Source organism: Thamnophis sirtalis, unplaced genomic scaffold (genome assembly GCF_051295495.1).
Source record: "Thamnophis sirtalis isolate CommonGarterSnake01/CBP01778 unplaced genomic scaffold, rThaSir2_p1.2 scaffold_4, whole genome shotgun sequence".
In the NCBI taxonomy this organism is placed as follows: domain Eukaryota; kingdom Metazoa; phylum Chordata; class Lepidosauria; order Squamata; family Natricidae; genus Thamnophis; species Thamnophis sirtalis.
This window is the reverse complement of record NW_028261384.1, coordinates 70,772,769-70,791,644: the sequence shown is the minus strand read 5'-3', so window position 1 is coordinate 70,791,644 and position 18,876 is coordinate 70,772,769. Positions and strand designations below refer to the sequence as shown.

The window sequence follows — 18,876 nt, the reverse complement described above, 5'->3', positions numbered from 1 at the left end:
TGACCATCAAGGGAGAAGAAGTTGCCATATAGTTAAAAGGAGTTCTTTGGCCCTGAATTTATGTGTAATTGAAAAGCTAACATAATCCATACTAAGTATATTTATTTCAAATATTTTACATTAGGTAATTGATTGTCACAAAGGATGTATTTGTAAATGGCAGATTTCCTTCAAATAAAGTTACGCAATAGGCTTCTGCCAAAATAACTCTAAATTTTTCCTAAACATTTTTCCCTTATTAAAGTTAAATATTTGTTCTAATAATGTCAGCTTACCATTATTATTATTTTTTGAGCAGTCAAACTTACTTATATTGTCCAGAATTCCAAACAGGCCTGCATGAGAAATAACTTTGCAACTAGTAGTGATTTAGTGGAGAATACCTAGTTCTTACTTAACACAGATATTTTTTGTGAAATCCTGATTTTTGTCTGTGGCAGGAGCCATTTGAATTTTACTGTTCCTTACTATTAGGCCATATGAAATGTGTGTGACAATGCAACATAGACCATGCTGCAACAAAATCCTCATTTAAACAAAAACCTATTGGTTGGCATAGGATCAGTCTATTCACGGACGTGTGAATTCCTTCCATTTATCAGTCAGCTGCTCTTTTTTCATACATCTGCTCTTGAGAACTGTCTGCTTTTGTACTTCCAAGATTGCAAAAACCTTTTTGCTCTTTTTAGAATTAAAGTGATCATCTGATTGTTGAAACTAAGTTACTATTTTATATATATTCTGCCCTTTTAATAGTACTTCAGTGATAATGCAATAAAATAGGCCCCCCAAGTGTGGTTATAGCACAATATTTTAACTGCTGTTCTGTCTTCACTACACATTAGTCTTGTGCAGCTTGACCTGCAGCTAAACCCACCTATCTTCCAACAAAACAGACCGTGTGCATAGATCCGAATGTTTTATTGAAAGAACAGGATGTGGCAAAACTGGGGAAAATAGGGATACATACAATGACAACCAAATACAAGATAGTATTGAGTTACTGCTGAATGTAACAATTAATAAATACAAGCAAGTTAAATCTCACCAGCAATGCTCTATTTGTGGGATTGGTTTGTCCTTGGATGACTGTTTGCCACAGATGGATTCTTCTTTATGCTTCTGCGTTCTCCAAATGCTAAAGGAAATGGCTTCCCAGCATGCACTTGTTTTGAGAGTGCAGGCTGATGGGTAAATGGGTGGGGTCAGCTTCAAACAATACACCTGGTATTTGTCTCTGGCCACTAGATGGAACTAGAGACCAACAACAGTATATACAAGTTATATGCTGAGGCATGACAACTACTTTCTTAAGTTCTAAAAAAGAGAGAACTAACTGCTTTTTCAGAAGGGTATTCCACAATCTCAGCTTAGCTACTGGAAGCCCTATGCCAATAAAATATTATCAGAAATCATGGAGGGGGTGATGAATGTAAAATGGGGACAGACAATAAAGGAAAGAGAAGATAATCTGAGTTGTGAAACTATTAGTTTTTGTTACCGGAATAATTGTAGGTGCTTCTCCAGGGGAACAAATCCATTGTAGAAACTTGCGCCATAGAAAAATCTATATTAGTTTGATAACAATTTTGAGAAGGATAGTATATTATGATCTTCTGGTCTACTATTTTCTTGGCAGGAAAGTTTGATAAACGTGATTCTGCCTACCTTGTTTTTCCTCCAATTTAGCTAACCTTTTAAATATTAGAATATTGTAGATATTTGTTAAATGGTATAGTTCAGAAAATGAATTATTATATGGAGATAACATCATTGATAAATGTTCCAAAATTTATTATTTGATGTTTAATTGGTCTTAATGTAAAAAAGTTGTAAAAATGTAACAACTAAAGTGTAATCTTAGCATATTTAAAATGATTAAAATCAGAAATTACTTATCTATAGGAAAAACTTCTTTAAGGAACAGGACAATCTTTATTAATAAAGGATTAGATGAGACAGGTTTACTTCACAAATACTTTCCCAAAAGTTAAAAGTGTGACTATTTTATCTTGCAAAGATGTACAACAAGTTATCACTGATGTAAATGGATTTTTATTTAATTGTATATAGTAAAATATCAGTATCTGCAATAGTTATGATTAATATTTATGAACATAATTTATATCCTCATATTAAGTTTCATTAATGTTTTCAATACTTGAGTGAGTATATTTATTATAAAATAGTAATAAGAGGAGATTTCAATGAAATATTGGATTCTAACTGATCTAAGAATTATATGTAATAAGGGCAAGTTGGGTTAGGGATTCAGCCGGTTCGGACCGGTTCGGGTGAACCGGTTGTTCCAATTTTGCACAGTTCGGAGAACCAGTAAAATTGACCAACAGCTAGCCATGCTTACCCTACTCTGCCCTGCCCTGCCCTATATATTATCTTCCCTTTGCCATGCGGTCCTGACCATCCAGCTAATCTCCATGCCTCACCTGCTCTATTCATCAAAGGTAAGCATGCCACCTGCTTGCCCTTTGCCTCAGGTTGGTGCCAGGGACATACCATTCCCCGGATCTGGCCTTGCCCTGGAGCAGGTAATGGCTCCACTGCCATTACCTGCTCCATTACCTGCTCACTGCCATTACCTCCATTACCTGCTCACTGCTTGCCTTGGTCAGCTCCAGCCTTGCCCTGGGTCTCCACCTGAAGGCTGCCACCCCCCTCTGGCCTCAAACTACCATTCCCCCAATTTATTCAGCCTGCCGCGCTAAGCTGAATGGCTGCGGGGGGGTGGGGGGAGACGAGAGCGCAGGAGGACCAAAGTGGTTTGGGAACACACCGGATAGTTTATCTTACCTGTAAGAAGTCGAGTTTCGAGTTTAATAAATTTATATGCCGCCCAATCCCGGAGGACTCCGGGCGGCTTACATAAAAAACAATAAAAGAAATACTAAAAAGTTTAAAAAGTAGAAGACAAGACAAGTTAAAAGAAATACAACATGCACTCAGCCTTAACGGGGCTGGACCTCATTCAAGAGGTCAACAGCCCCAGGCCTGCCGGAAAAGCCAGGTCTTAATGGCTTTGCGGAAGGCCGCGAGAGTGGGGAGGGTCCAGATCTCTGGGGGTAGATCATTCCATAGGGCCGAGGCAGCCACAGAGAAGGCCCTCCCCCGAGGAGCCGCCAAACGACATTGTCTAGTTGACAGCACCCGGAGAAGGCCCACCCTGTGAGATCTTATGGGACACTGGGAGGTGTGTGTGCAGAAGACGGTCCCGTAGATATCCAGGTCCTAGGCCATGCAGGGCTTTAAAGGTGATAACCAGCACCTTGAAGCGTGTTCGGAGACCGATCGGGAGCCAGTGCAGCTCGCGGAGGATAGGTGTAACATGGGTATATCTTGATACACCCAATAACGCTTGCGCGGCTGCATTCTGGACCAGTTGTAGTCTCTGAACATTTTTCAAGGGCAGCCCCATGTAGAGCGTGTTACAGTAGTCAAGTCTTGAGGTGACGAGGGCATGAGCGACCATTTGAAGTGCCTCCCGGTCCAGGTAGGGCCGCAACTGGTGCACCAGACGAACCTGGGCCAAAGCTCCCCTGGTCACAGCTGACAAATGATGGTCTAGTGTCAGCTGTGGGTCCAGGAGGACACCCAAGTTGCGGGCCCTCTCTGAGGGATGTAAGGTTTCACCCCCCCAGGCTTAAAGTTGGAATATCTGGACTATCTTTGGGGGGCAACATCCATAGCCACTCGGTCTTGTCAGGGTTGAGTGCAAGCTTATTCATTCCCATCCAGACCCTAACAGCTTCCAGGCACTGGCACATCACTTCCACCACTTCACTGAGTTGGCACGGGACGGATAGATACAATTGGGTATCGTCCGCATACTGATGGTATTTAATCCCGTGCCGGTGAATGATCTCACCCAGCGGCTTCATGTAGATATTCAATAGGAGGGGGGACAGGACCGAGCCCTGCGGCACCCCGTATTCAAGGGCCTAGAGGTTAACCGCTGTCCTCCAACCAACACCGACTGTGACCTGCCAGAGAGGTAAGAGGAGAACCACCGCAGAACAGTGCCTCCCACTCCCACCTCTTCTAGCCGTCGCAGGAGGATACCATGGTTAGTCCCATCCAGAAAGATCTTGCAACTGCTTCTTCTGTCCCTTGCCAACCTTGGTTGCTTGCAGAGACCCCCCATGTGCTCTCCGGGTCACCAATGCTTCTTTTGCTGGGAGGGAGACGGTCTCTTGTGCAATTTAGTAGCTGTGAGCTGCTGCTTTCCTCTAAGTCCCATCTGGAAAGCACTGTAGAACAGAGAATCAGCATTCAACATGGCTGATGCTTTTCTGTGCTGCGTGCTTTCTGGATGGGTCTTAGAGGAAAGCAGTGACTCACAGCTCCTAAATTGCTCTCTCCCAGCAAGCGCAGCAGCTGAGAGAGAAGCATCCCCTGCCCCGGACAACAGAGATGGAGCGGAGCAGGCCCCAAAAGGCTGCTTAGTTAATCCTCACCGCATGGTGGAAGCCGCACATGTGTGGAAGCTGTGCGCATGCACAGTAGTTATGTGCACACACATCACATGCATGGAAGCTGTGTGTGCACACATGTACGAATGCTCACATTTTTGGTGAACTGGTTGTTAAGTGGGTTGAATCCCAACACTAGTTACGGTTGCTGGTCATTCCTCTAATGTGCAGAGCTAGAAGTACAGTGAATATATCATTAAATTGTTCTCAACAATCCCTTGTAAGTAAGGAATATTTAGTAAATAGATTAAAATAGTGTTTTTTGCAGATAGAAAAGATTGATAACTATTGTATCATAGGAATAATAGTCAACTCTTGTGAACCAGTCCCAGTCATTTTTGATGCATATTATTTTATTTCTGGATATCCTATCAGATTAAAAAACCAGGCTGAGCCCTGCTCTATCTCTCCCTCCTTCTCTCCCTCTGTCTCTGTCTCTCTCTACATTACATTACATTACATTACATTACATTACATTACATTACATTACATTACAATACAATACAATACATACATACATACATACATACATACATACATACATACATACATACATTCATTTATGTGCTATCTTTTCTACAATTCTAATAAATTATTGTATATAATTAATGGACACTACTGAACTTGATGAGTTGAAGACATAGCAGGTAAGTTTTATCTTGAATAGAAAGCTGAAACAATTTGCTTATTCTAGATGATACTTCTTTTTAATTATTTTTCTTTTCTGATTGTTAACTTTCAACAGAGTCCAGTGAAGATCAATCAGATTAGCCTTGATGAAAGTGGTGAGCACATGGGTGTGTGTTCTGAAGATGGCAAGGTACATCAAGAGCAAGCCCTCCCCCCTTCTTTCTCTTTATCTGTAAAGGTCCTTCAGTGTTATTTTTCCAGACCACTGGAAGATCTGTGTACAGTGAAATTCTATAATAACATTACCTTGGCGCATCTGCCTTACTATCAAACACACTTCAGAAAACTCATCTTTAAAGTCAAATATATTTGGTTCAAATCTACTTTTGGAAAAGTAATTACAAAAAATGTCAATACTGTTATTGGTATTAAGCTGATTAACAGCTATGGTAGAGGCACATGTCACTGCAATTATTGCTGCGGTGCCAGTTATAGTTCACTGACTACTCTGATGTTCCTGCAAGAATGTATCTTAATGCTTCTTTGGTATAAATCCAGAAAATTGGATTCCTGTGGGCAAAATTTCTATGGACTGGTAGTTTTTCATTCATATATATTTTAAAACTTTTATGTTTGCTACTTCTGGAATATTTTGATAAGCAGTCACCATCTATCAGGCTTTATAGTCAGTGAACTATTACAGCATTAAAGAAATGTGAAATCAATAATGCATGCACACACCCTGTTTCTTTTTTAAAATGTGGCACCCCCATCTCAATTGGGAACATACATCATTTTTTTGCACAGCCAACAATTACCCATATTTTTCGGGAACAAAGGAAGCTTAACATTTTAGTGATTTTGAGGATTGATTTCTTCACTTATTAGAATGTCTTTATTTGTTTATTTTTAAGTGTGCAGCAACCTTGACTAATAGTAAGTAATTCAGGATGATAAAACTCTGGTATAATCTATTCAGATGCTTTTACAGAAAATAATATTGCTTGTCTATTGTGTGCATTTGATACCACTCCTCAAAGTCTGACTGATTGAAGTGGTCCAAGCTTGTTTATTATTGAATTCTTTGGCAGGTTCATACCAAATTAAACAACAAGCTTATTGTGCTTAGTTAAACATATTTTAATAGTATTAAGTTTCAGTTTTCTATTACATGTGTAGCCGTAGACCATTGCAAAAACTTTACATTGTATGAGCTGCAGAGTAATCAAGCTAATTTTCACTTAGTATTCATCATTTAAAAGAGAGAATTTCCATACATTAATTGTAATACCTCTGAATATTTGACTTTAAGCTGAAAAAAAAAGTGTACCACACATTAAGAGATCTGGAAAATTATCAGACAGCAAAACATTATTTTGTCCTCATCAGTTCCAACCAGTGGTGGGTTCCGACAGGTATGCCCTGGTATTCTACAGAGGAATTATTTAGTCTATTGTCTGTACTTCTATAACTATCTGTTTTCGTACAGCAACCAAACAGGACATAATAAAGACTTCAGCAAATAGTTAAGTCTGAAGAAAAAAACATTTCAAACAGCCTGCCTTCTATTGAGGACTGTATACTGCTTGGGTCAGAAAGAGGGCTGAGAAAATTTCTACAGACCCTGCACTTCCTATAAATAAACTTGTTTCAACTTCTGCCCTTAAAATGCTGCTACAGGACATTGCATGCTAAAACAACTAGACAAGAGACCGTTTCCCCCCCTCATTCCTTCACACTGCTGAATTTCCACAGTTGTCTTAATCTGAGTATATTATCCATGTAGTACAGCTATATTTATTTTATCCTTCTCATCTGTTCTACTATTTCTTTGTTGGTATCATTATTATGATTATTATCTTTTGTTACTATGATTATTATTACTTTGATTTTTTGCATGTACATTGAGAGCTTATGCATCAGAGACAAATTCCTTGTGTGTTTAATCATGCTTGGCCAATAAAATATTCTATTCTATAACACAACATCAGCAATTAAAAGCTGGCTAACTCTTACACCTGAAGCAATAAAAGGGTTTTGGTATGGCTATGAGGAAAGAGAGTAAAGATAGTAAAAATAGTGATGCAGTCATTTTACTTGATCAGAAGCACCAAAAGTGTGCTTCGTCAAAAGAGGAGATTCCTCACATTATCTGGTTCATGCAGTTTACAGCTTTAAAGGTACTATTGTTTAATATTTATAATAAGAAATAAGAAATAAAAAAACTTTAAATGGTTAAAATACTGCTGCCAGTTGTTTTTTTTAAAGTATAATTGAATATATTTGATAATTCTTTTGACCTTTTCAATTAAATAACAGATAAATCAATACAATACTAAAAGCATATTATTTATTTCAGGTGCAGGTATTTGGATTGTACACAGGAGAAGAATTCCTTGAAACATTTGATTGCCTAATTAAAGTAAATAATTTATTTTAATTTAATTTATTATTTATGTTATTACATTCTTTAATTGATTTAAATATTTTACTTTATTTTCAACAATATAGTACTGTTGTGTAAAAATAGTTGCACCTATTCTGATAAGATAGGAATAACTAACAAACTACTCTCTGATTTGTTAAATTAACCTAATGATTGTTTGTGATTTATACTGTTTTATAGATATTCATCATCAGATCAGAGATATGTTATAATATGAGCCATGTTGTGTAGGGTCTTAGGCCGTAGTAGGATGGAATCCAGTTGTGGAAGTAACAGTTCAGCTGGTTACCATTTTTCTTGGCCATAGTACAGTTAGTCAGAATGATACTCTACAAAGCTGGAAGATACAAGGACAGGGGTATCAAACTCAAAGCCCACAGGCCAGATCCAGCCTGAAATGTGGTTAGATCTGACCAGCAGAGACACCCTAGAATCAGCAAAGGACTGGCCCATCCTGGCCCAGGCCATCTGGATGCTGATCTACAACCTGGTGGTGGCCATCTTGGGCCAGAAAGCAATCAGCCTTCTGTGGGGGCCAATGAGGGGCTGGCATGCACCGCCCCATGCCCTGGGCTCATGGATAGGAGGCAGTGAGTGCACATGGGGCATGGCCTCCCTGAAGACTGTCTTCTCCTGCAGGCTGACTGCCTTCTGAGCACCTCCCTTTCACCCAGGACGCCAGCCCCTGCATACTTGCCGCCTCCTATGCATATACCCATGGGATGGGGTCAAGATGACTGGGCAGTCCCTTGCTGATTCCAGGGCACCCCCATGGGTCTGATCTAAGGTCGGGTGCAGGAATCAGCGCTGTCCATGGCCCAGATGTGCTGCTCACTCATGTGTGCCGGCCTTACCGTTTTGAGTGCAGGAATCCTCGTTTGAGTGTCTTCAACCCATGTCCAACCCGCCTGAGATTGCTGCATCAGCAGAGGAATGACATCCCATTGTCCCTTGGACCCCACCTGCATTCAAATGGGGCACTTGGAAATAGAGCTATCTTTTTTTAAAAATATATTTTTATTATTTTTACATTTAAAACAATGCAGTACCGTGAAGTCGGAGTAGAGCTATCTTTGAGGGCAATCCCACTGCTACACTTCTGTTTTCTTCAGCTCAGACACAGGTGGGGCACCCAAACTGCTTGCGGTGGTGGTGGTGGTGGGAGCCAGCCAGTCCTGCCTGACCTACTCTCCTGGCCAGCCTTGCCGCTCTTCTCCTCCTCACTCAAACATCAGCAGGCCCTGCAGAACAATGGGGTCTCTCATTTCTCCCCCAGCGCAGTGAGCTCCAGCAGACTGGATGGAGGTGCAGGCCCTGTTGCGCTGCTCGCCCATCCCAGCAATGCCCACCCCGACCTCCGAAAGTCAATTACAATTCTGATGCGGCCCTCAACAAAATTGAGCTTGACACACCTGTAATGGGACAAAGAAAATTGATAGGGTCAAAAGAAAGTAGTATTGGTTTTAAATTCAGATGATTGATTTTAGTTAATATTACTCTATATGAAATAATGCTTGTTTTTTAATTTTGAAGATATAACAGATATAGGTAGGATAGCTGTTGGGATCAGAATTTCAGTTGCTAAGACGCTCTGTTGTAAAGCATAATATCAGTGGTGGCGCAGTGGTTAGGGTGCAGTACTTCAGGCCACTTCAGCTGACTGCTATCTGCAGTTCGGCTGTTCAAATCTCACCGGCTCAAGGTTGACTCAGCCTTCCATCCTTCCGAGGTGGGTGAAATGAGGACCCAGACTGTGGGGGCGATATGCTGACTCTGTAAACCGCTTAGAGAGGGCTGAAAGTCATATGAAGCGGTATATAAGTTCTAACTGCTATTGCTATTGCTATTGCTATCACTTGGCAACAGCATTTTTGGGAATTTCAGTTGTCAGCATCAAGCAAATCCTGGGATGTCATTAAGTGAAACATTGCATGTTTGCCATTTAGAATCTTTTGCTGGCTTCTCCATTGACCTTGCTATCAAATACTAGTAGTAAAGAACATAAATGACAATTATATGATTGCAGGTTGCTGCGACATTGTAATTGCACATCAAGTGCCCAGATCATAATCACATGACTGCCGGGATGCTGCAACAAGTGGAATTTTGAGGACTGGTCATAAATAGTACTTGTTCAGCAACTCATTAACTGGGCGTCACTGTATTCCTAGCATCACAATACCAATGTATTTTTTCCCCTCTGTTATATTCAGATTGTTGCTGTTCACCCTCAGTTTGTGAGATCGCATTGTAAGCAGTTTGTAACAGGAGGAAACAAAGTAAGTTTTCTCATTTCATAAACTTTTAAAATTTATAGCAGAATTCAGTTTGGCCTTAATAAGGAGATTTATGACAAAAATATCCGCTGAGAAATCTCAGGTTTCCTGATTGTAACTTTAATGAGAGACTTTTTAAGAAGCTGTATTTTTAAATTTATCACACACACACACACACACACACACACACCAAGACCAGGGTGGAATATTGGCTTTGTTGCTTTAAACGGATTGGTTGTCTGTGTTGTCACATCTTGATTGGTTGATGGAATTGATGTTTGGTGAAGGTGATTGGTGATAGTGTCCTATGTTGTTCTGGGTCCTGTGTTGGTTTTTGTGGCTGGGACTCGCTTATCATCACCAAACATCAATTCCATCAACCAATGAAGATGTGACAACACAGCCAACCAATCTGTTTAAAGCAACAAAGCCAACATTCCACACACCTCCATCTATATTTATAGAAAAACGGCAACTCCAATCACGCTTTGCTCACACAAGTATAAAGCCAAAGGCACCAGCCTGAAGATGACGAGTGTGACTTCGTCGAAACGTCATCAAGTTACTGTCAATCTTACATGGGAAAAGACACAAATATGCCAATATATACATACATACATACATACATACATACATACATACATACATACATACACACACACACACACATACATACATAGATACATACATACAGACCCGAATATGCCAAGACCTGCATGCATGCATGCACACAGACACACACACACACACACACACACACACACACACACACATATATATAATGTATTTAGTGTCACAACCCCTGGTATGCCCAAATATGGGAGGAGGCATACTGCTTCCTTTCTCTGTCTATCGGCTCATCACAAGAGACCATCCAGACAGAAAGCCAATTTTGCCTTTGTAACGAAGGCAACAGCAAAAATATTGGCTTTCTGTCTGGATGGTCTCTTGTGATGAGCCGATAGACAGAGAAAGGAAGCAGTGTGCCTCCTCCCATATTTGGGCATACCAGGAGTTGTGACACTAAATACATACCTATTTCCCTGGCTCAGCTGATAAAGGAGGAGAACCTTGTGGCTTAGTGGTTAACACCACTGCTTAATACGTAATACAGCACAGGTTCAAATCCCAGTAAGGGTATGGCTAGCTGATGAGAGCTAAATAGCTTAAAATAGATCTATACCAGTCTCCCTTTATTTATTTATCAGCTCAAATACAAAAATACAACATATATATATATATATATATATATATATATATATATATATATATATATATATATATGTGTGTGTGTGTGTGTGTGTGTGTGTGTGTGTGTGTGTGTGTGTGTGTGTGTGTGTGTGTGTGTGTGTGTGTGTGCGCGCGCGCGCATACACATACCCAACACATACATATGTGTTGTATTTGTGCTGATAAATAAATAAAGGGAGACTAGTATAGATCTATTTCAAGCTATTTAGCTCTCATCAGCTAGCCATACTCTTACTGGGATTGGAACCTGTGCTGTATTGTATCTTAGGCAGATGTGTTAACCATTAAGCCACAGAGTTCCTCTCCTTATCAGCATCCAGACAGAAACCCAATATTTTTACTGTTGCCTTTGTTACATTAGGCAACAGTAAAAATGCAATACAGCACAGATTCCAATCCCAGTAAGGGTATGGACGAGCCGATGGACAGAGAATGGAAGCAGTGAACTTCCTCCCATATTTGGGCATACCAGGAGTTGTGACTTTAAATATATACCTTTCTCCCTGGCTCAGCTGATAAGGAGAGAGCTGATAATTACATACATACATACATACATACATACATACATACATACATACATACATACACACATACACACACATACACACATACATACACACACATACATACATACTCACACACACATACACATACATACATATATACATACATACTCTCTCACACACATACATATACATACATACACACACACACATACATACATACATACATACATACACACATATTCAGTGAATGTAAAACTGGGATAAATCTATTGTATTTTTTGTTCAACTACTTCATATTTTGAAAAATAATTATTTTTAAACTAAATTAGTATTATGCAATCGAAGATAGTTTTGAGTTTTCAAAAGTTGATAAAAGATGAGTAGGTAAGCTGTAACAAGCATATAGTCAACTCATATTTATTACTATAGAACTGAATGTGATTTGTCTTTTGGCTGATATACTTAGAAGTGTACCCCATGTGGGATAAAGACAAATCAAGCTTAATATTTTCTTTCCTTGATACAGTATAGGGGTTCAATAGAAGATATGATGTCATTTGTGCTAAAATCCCATTATGCAAATTGTATAGGTTATTTATAGAGAGTAAACAATCTGGTTTGTTTTGTCTCTTATCATTCTAGTTAATTCTCGTGTCCATACCTATTTGCTACAGGACCATATGTGGTATATATCTATTACTATCACAAATATCTTATTATACTTTTAAAAAATAACTAAAATTAGTTAATGCCACATATGGTCCTGTAGTAAAGAATGCAAATATCAATTAGGCCACATTTTTTCAGTCTGAATATTCTGCTTATCAGTTCAATTTAACATTTAGAATTTAGAATTCTTAATTATAGGCATATTGACTAGTCTATACATCTGATATAAACCCAGATTGAGGATGGCTGGCAATAAACATTTGTGAAATATAAACCATGGAGTTTAGTTGTAAGAAGCAAGTATTTATGATCTACAAGAGTTCATGCAATAATAAATAGACTTCTATTTAAATGATATAAGATTCTTTGATTTTGTTGCAGAATGGGTATGTTTCAACTTCTGAAATATACATCACTATAGAATATACAGTAGACAAGGTGCATTTATTGTTATATCTTGTGTACATGTATCTATACTGATCTTTTTTGTTTGGATTTGTTCAGTTATTACAGTGAAAGAGATAGCTCTTGCACACAAAAGGATTCAGGTATCTACTAGTCATTCAACTGAAGTGGCTGCTCAAAGCTGTGCATGCAGGACTTTGAATACATATTAAAGCAAGCAGGCCTCAGGCTCAGTACTAAAAATTGTAGCCTGGAAATATTATCATTTGTGTTTTGCTTTGATCTGAAGACAAATGATTTGCAGCTTAATGAAACTATTTGCTATGTGGAATCAAGAAGGTCTTGCTGTGTGACCGTGCAATCCTTAGTAAATATCCAAATGAGCATGTAACTGTCAACCTGGTGGCAGATTCTTGAATATAAAAAAGTGATGATGAATAGAACATACAAACAAATTTGCATTCTGAATTACATGTAGTGTTTCTTGCATGTATGACTTTGTTAGGCTATGATTCTTATTGATTCACCTCAAGGCTTTTTCCAGTATAGATTATATGTATTCTCTTATGTGTGTTTCTCATTTATATTTTCCAACTCCAATTCCCTGGTCGTATTTTAATAATTCTACCTCTTTGCCTTTCATTTTACACAAACATTGAGGTGTATATATAAAAGATGCAAATATTATGATTGGGATAATTTAAAAAATAAATTACAATGTACAAATTATTAGAGATACTTAAATTACAAAAGCAAATTAATTAATGATGGATATAGAAGTAGCCTTTCTAACAAAAAATATTCTGATTTATTTATTATGATAATTGCACAAAAGGAATAATCTATTGTTAATAAAGAATAAAGTTTTTTAGCCAGGAAATTTGTATGAATACAAAATTACTGTTTGAACTGGATTATTGTTTGGATAAGGCATAGCAAACTAAAACTGAATCAAGACAAGATTGAGCGTATTGTTTTTGCTGATGACTTGTCTTTTGAAGGGTTATTTTCCTATTCTGGGAGGAAGGGAACCTTATCCTGAACAAGCAGATTGACATCTTGAGGTACTTCTGTATTCTGTCCAGTCTGTGAATGCTCAAATGAGCATAAGTGATGGATATCTTATTACAGCTACTCATGATTTAATAATATCCATTTTACATAGGATAGATCTGGTATCATTAATCTTTATTCTGATCACCACCAAAATAGATGATTGCAATGCAGTTTACACAAGGATGCCTTTAAAAGAAACCTAGAAATTGTACCAAATCATTGCTACTAAGCAGTGGTGAAATTCAATTTTTTTTACTACTGGTTCTGTGGGCGTGGCTTGGTGGGCGTGGCAGACGGAGGATACTGCAAAATCCCCATTTCCTTCCCACCCTAGGGCCAGCCAGAGGGGTATTATTTGGTTCTCCAAACTATTCAAAATTTCCACTACTGGTTCTCCAGAACCTGCCAGAACCTGCTGAATTTCACCCCTGCTACTAAGCATCTATACACTTGTTCAATTGAGACCACATGCTCTTTAGATGGTGTACAAAAGTACAAGAAAAAAGAAAAAACTGTAATCAATAAATACAAAATAATATAAAACACAATAAATGTGCAATCAGAACCAAAATATTTATAATTTGAGTTCTCGTCCTAATCTCAAGGCCTCAAGGTCTTTATTATCTTCCTGAAGGCTTTTTAGGTTGGAGCCAACCATATGTCAGCAAGAAGATTGTTTCAGAAGACAGGGACCATTTGCCTTCTTGGTCCCACAAGATGACTTCATTAAAGGGACCCAGAATGTGCCTTCCCCATCAGAGTGTTTGAGATGGGTAGATACCCTTGAGAATAATCAGTCTTGCAATTAAGCCACTCCTATGCCATTTAGGCATTACAAGTTACCAATACCTTGAAATACACCTAGAAGCATATTGCAGTGCAGTGCATATTGATCAGTACAACTTGTAAAGCACAGATGTTGCAAGACCATAATGAGAAATATTCATAACAATCTGGACCACTGCACTGAACCTTTTGAATGATCTTCAAGGGCACATACAGTATACAGCAGTAGTACAGTCAGGATATAAGTTAGGTGTGAGTGACTGTGAACAGAGTCCCCCCAGCCCATGCTGGTGCAGAACTGATGTACAGGTCAAAGCTGTGCTAAGATCACATTGGCCACAATTATCAAATAGAATTTCAAATAGGAATTGTTGGTATATATGAAGATAATTTTCCTTAACCTGTTAACATTCTATCAAGTTGTACTTCAACTATCATAATTCTCAACTATCATGGTAGAAGTCTGAGATGAAGTAACAAAGGCATTCATAAAATTTGGAGTATGGTATTTTGCCCTTGACTACAATTCTACTACAGCGTTCTTTTATTTTTATTGAGATCTTGGTATCATACAACAGAAATATTCTCTTTTGACCAATGGCTAAGGGATGACTAACTGAATCATTCCTGCTCTTTTCATACCATAATTAAGTATAGCAAAAATTGAATGGAACACTTAGCAGAAAATGGTAATAATAATATTTTGTAAATAACAGGCCATTACTAGCCCAAAAAAGGCTGTTGGAATTTTGTGGCATAAAGAAAAAGACATATAGTGCTACTGTAGGCCAGTGACATGCGGTGAAGCTTATGGCTGGTGAGGCAAAAAGAAAGAATGCGGCTTTTGCCCACCCCGCAGCTATGTCTGAAATAGAGGCGCCCCGCGCCCTGCAGCTATATCCGACCCAGCTGCGGGACGTGGGATGCCTCTATGTCAGACAGAAGCAGTGGGGCGCTTTCTTTCGGCTTTTGCCTGCCCCGCAGGGCAAACATTTCCACCTTGCAGGCGCCAGAGCCACAGGCCACCAGGAGTATGTCCTGCCCGCAGCAGAATAGCACCTGTTCCTGCTTCAGAGGGACGACTTGCTGCGACCCGAAGGGGTGCAGGTTGTAGACATGCACGATGGCTCCAGTTTGTTTAGGCTCCACACCCAAAATCAACTGTCTCCTGCGCGATCCTCACCTTGTAGCTGCTGCAAAGGCTACCGCTTCCGCAAAGGGCCCCACCTCAGGGCGGTCAGCTGGAAGGAGGCATCAGTCACGCCCCCAATCCAGCCACCGCTTCCAGCGAAGGCAGCTTCTCTATTGGAGGCTGCTTGAAGCCATTTATACCAGGTGACAGGGCTTAAGGCTGCAGTCTGCAATCGTTTACCTTCTCCCCGAAGGTGATCTAGTTCTAAGCATGGAACAGGATTGCACACTTCCGTCTCCACAAGAAAGAGGCGTTGCCAGCACAGTTGTGCTTTTTTCAATGGCAGACCGCAAGATTGTGCTGGCAACACTCAAGCGATCATAAAGATAGAGTAAAGGAGGCACGTGGTTCTCTTGCCTCCTCCTGCAGTTAAGCACTAAGCAGACTCATCCACTGTGACTCCGGCAGCAACTACCTCAGCCTTTTTCCTTTTAATTTTTTTTTCTTTTCATGATGACAGTGGTGAGGCCCTGCCTCCCCTGACTGCACGTCCCTGCTGTAGGCCATACCTTTAAAAGATGGTCTAATCCTAAAAAATAACATGGTGAAAGGCTTACTAAATGAAGGTGAAAAGATGAAGTAGAAGGTCTTCAGTTATCACTTAAAGAGATGCCACATTTTTAACTTTCTAGCTTAAATGAATTTTGTACATAGCTATTTTAAGTATATTAAAAAAATCTAAATAGCTACAATTTTGAAAATGGAAAAAAAAACAGAACTCATCAATTTTGAAATAATCCATTGATTGCTGTTTTTTAAAATACCTTAAACTTTTGGGTAAAAATATATCTTACCTTAAAATAATATTTTTACAATTTAGAGAAGAACATAAGTATTAAAGAACATATATCTACATTTTGTTGAATGGCAGATAGCTTTCCACTGTCAGTTTTTAATGAATATGATCATCTTTTTTGATGACTAAGAAATAGATAGTATATTAATTGAAGATGTGTATTTTTCCATTTTGTTGATTCGGTTCATCACCTTACTGTTTTAAGTTTTTTTTTCCTGAAAGTTGTTTTACAGTAAACTTAGTTTCATTTGTTACTAATTATTGGCGGAGGGGGGGTTTCTGGCATTTCCTGGGCGGGGGGGAAAGGAATGACAAATGATCTAATGTAAATATAAAGTTTCTTTTAGTTGAGCTTGTCTCCTAAGGATCTCTTTGATGTCTGCACAGTTTTCTTCCCAATAACATGGAAATGGTACATCACTCTAATGTATTGTCCCTGGACCTTCACATGGAGATCTTGCAGAACTACATGATGAATTTGGAAAATGTATGAAAAATTCACATTATATATAACCTTTTTTATATGTGCACACAAACATGCCAATTGATCTTAGACAAAAAGCAGAGGAGTGTTTGAAATATGATACTGTATGAAATTAAAGAATCGCTTCTACATTAGATCATTAAACCCAGAATATAGGTGAAGCATAAATATTTTGAATAGTTGTTGGTATTTCAGGAATGGCTGTAGGATTTGTATTTTTGCTGTTAATCTTGTAAAGTACTATATTGTTTTTTTTAATTGCCTTGATTTTTAGTGTCAGCAAATCCAATTTCTCTTTGCTTTGTGAGTAAGTGACCTTTACCTCTGAACCCCATAATATGTGCTTCATAAAAACTGTTTAGATCACTTTGAAAAATTATTAAATTGTCAGGATGCTGTCTGCAATTTTTTAGAAACAGGATAGTCAGCTGTTTGATATTGCATTGGTAGATGAAGAAGACTAGAAAAGAAAGGCAGATTGCTTTGTAAGCTATAAAATGTCAGTCAGTAAATACTGAGAAGTCCCATTTAAGTGAAATAAGAGTAAATACCATAGCAATGCCTGTTCAGGTATTGGGAGATTTACTTTAAATTGTGTACACTTTATAGTTGTAGTAACTTCTAGCTTGGAATTGCTGTCTGAAATAAATTCCCTTTAAAATGTTGAAATAATATTCTGTGCATCTCTACTGTATTGGACAACTGGGAATACAAAAATATATTTTCCACTGTTGATATATCTGAAACTTGGTGCTAAAACTAGATCTAGTTGCCTTAGATCTCGATCTTTAATTTGAGTCACATTTTATTTATTAATTTTAGAAATATATGCAGTTGCTCAACTCTGCAATTACTCTTACAAAAAACTTCTACCAAGATTCATTACTAGAGATGAACTATAAAATTGGTATAAATATGTTAGAAAATTTGTATTTTTCTTTCAGTTAAACATTCAGAATTCCATCTCTCTTTGTAATCTGATATTCAAATGCTGCATAACTCAATTTTTTATTATTTTTGTAAACAAGGCAGTGAACATACCTAATACTTCTTCCGCCTCTATTCCCACAACCACCACCACTCTGGGCTGGGCTGAGGGAGCATGGCTCAAAATCACCTAGCTGGCTTATGTCACTAAAGCAGATCTTGAACTCACAGTCTCCTCATGTCTAGCCTGGTGCTTAACCACTAGACTAAACTGGCTCTTTTGCACCTGTTCGTTTGACTTGTAGTATCATCAGTTTCCATAAATCAGGATATTTGTCCTTAGAGTGCATCCAATGCCAACGTTTTATATTTGGTTTTGCACATTAAATGTTCATACTAGCAGCTAAAGAACAGTAGTACTTCAACTTTTTTTCCTCTTAAATCTTTATATTGTAATTGAGAATATAAATTACTCAGAATATAAATTGATCAACATAGTAAATCATTTTTCTGGAGAAGAAAAGAAATAGAAAACATTATTGTGGTGCTTGCAAGTAGAAAGGTAGTTTGAAAACTTTCTTCTTGAAATTAATTGTCTTTTTAAAAGCTGTCCTAGAATGCGATTTCTGTTACTTTTAAAATCTTGTCAATTTTTCAATTTAAGTTTCGGCCCACTGTATGTGTGATTTAAGATTTCTAATTAAGTTGACAGAAGAATCTTTTAGACATATTCAAGACTAGGCTACATATAATTAACATTAGTTAATTCAACACTTTGTTAAACTAAAACAGATGTCTTATTTTAATTAACTCTTGCCTGAAGCTAGATTTTAATAGTTGTCCAGATTTGTCCTAGTGCATTTGTTATGCATTATGAATTCTTAGACTTGATCTAAGTAGCAAGCATTTCTAAAAGCAAAAGCAGAGTATTTAGCTTATAGCATAAGATATTCAGACTTTGAACC

At 38.3% G+C, this 18,876-nt stretch overlaps 1 protein-coding gene across 3 annotated transcripts in view; it reads left to right on the top strand.

Moving 5' to 3' along the window:
- Positions 1-18,876, top strand: part of VPS41 (VPS41 subunit of HOPS complex) — a 243,433-nt gene that overhangs the window by 81,322 nt on the left and 143,235 nt on the right. For all 3 annotated transcript variants that reach the window (XR_015696388.1, XM_087713103.1, XM_087713102.1), the window contains exons 5-7: positions 5,233-5,307; positions 7,477-7,539; positions 9,777-9,842. Coding sequence is in view for 2 of the 3 variants with exons in the window: in XM_087713103.1 (XP_087569229.1) it covers positions 5,233-5,307; positions 7,477-7,539; positions 9,777-9,842 (204 nt within the window). In the remaining variant the exon portion in view is untranslated. The remainder of the gene's footprint in view (positions 1-5,232; positions 5,308-7,476; positions 7,540-9,776; positions 9,843-18,876) is intronic.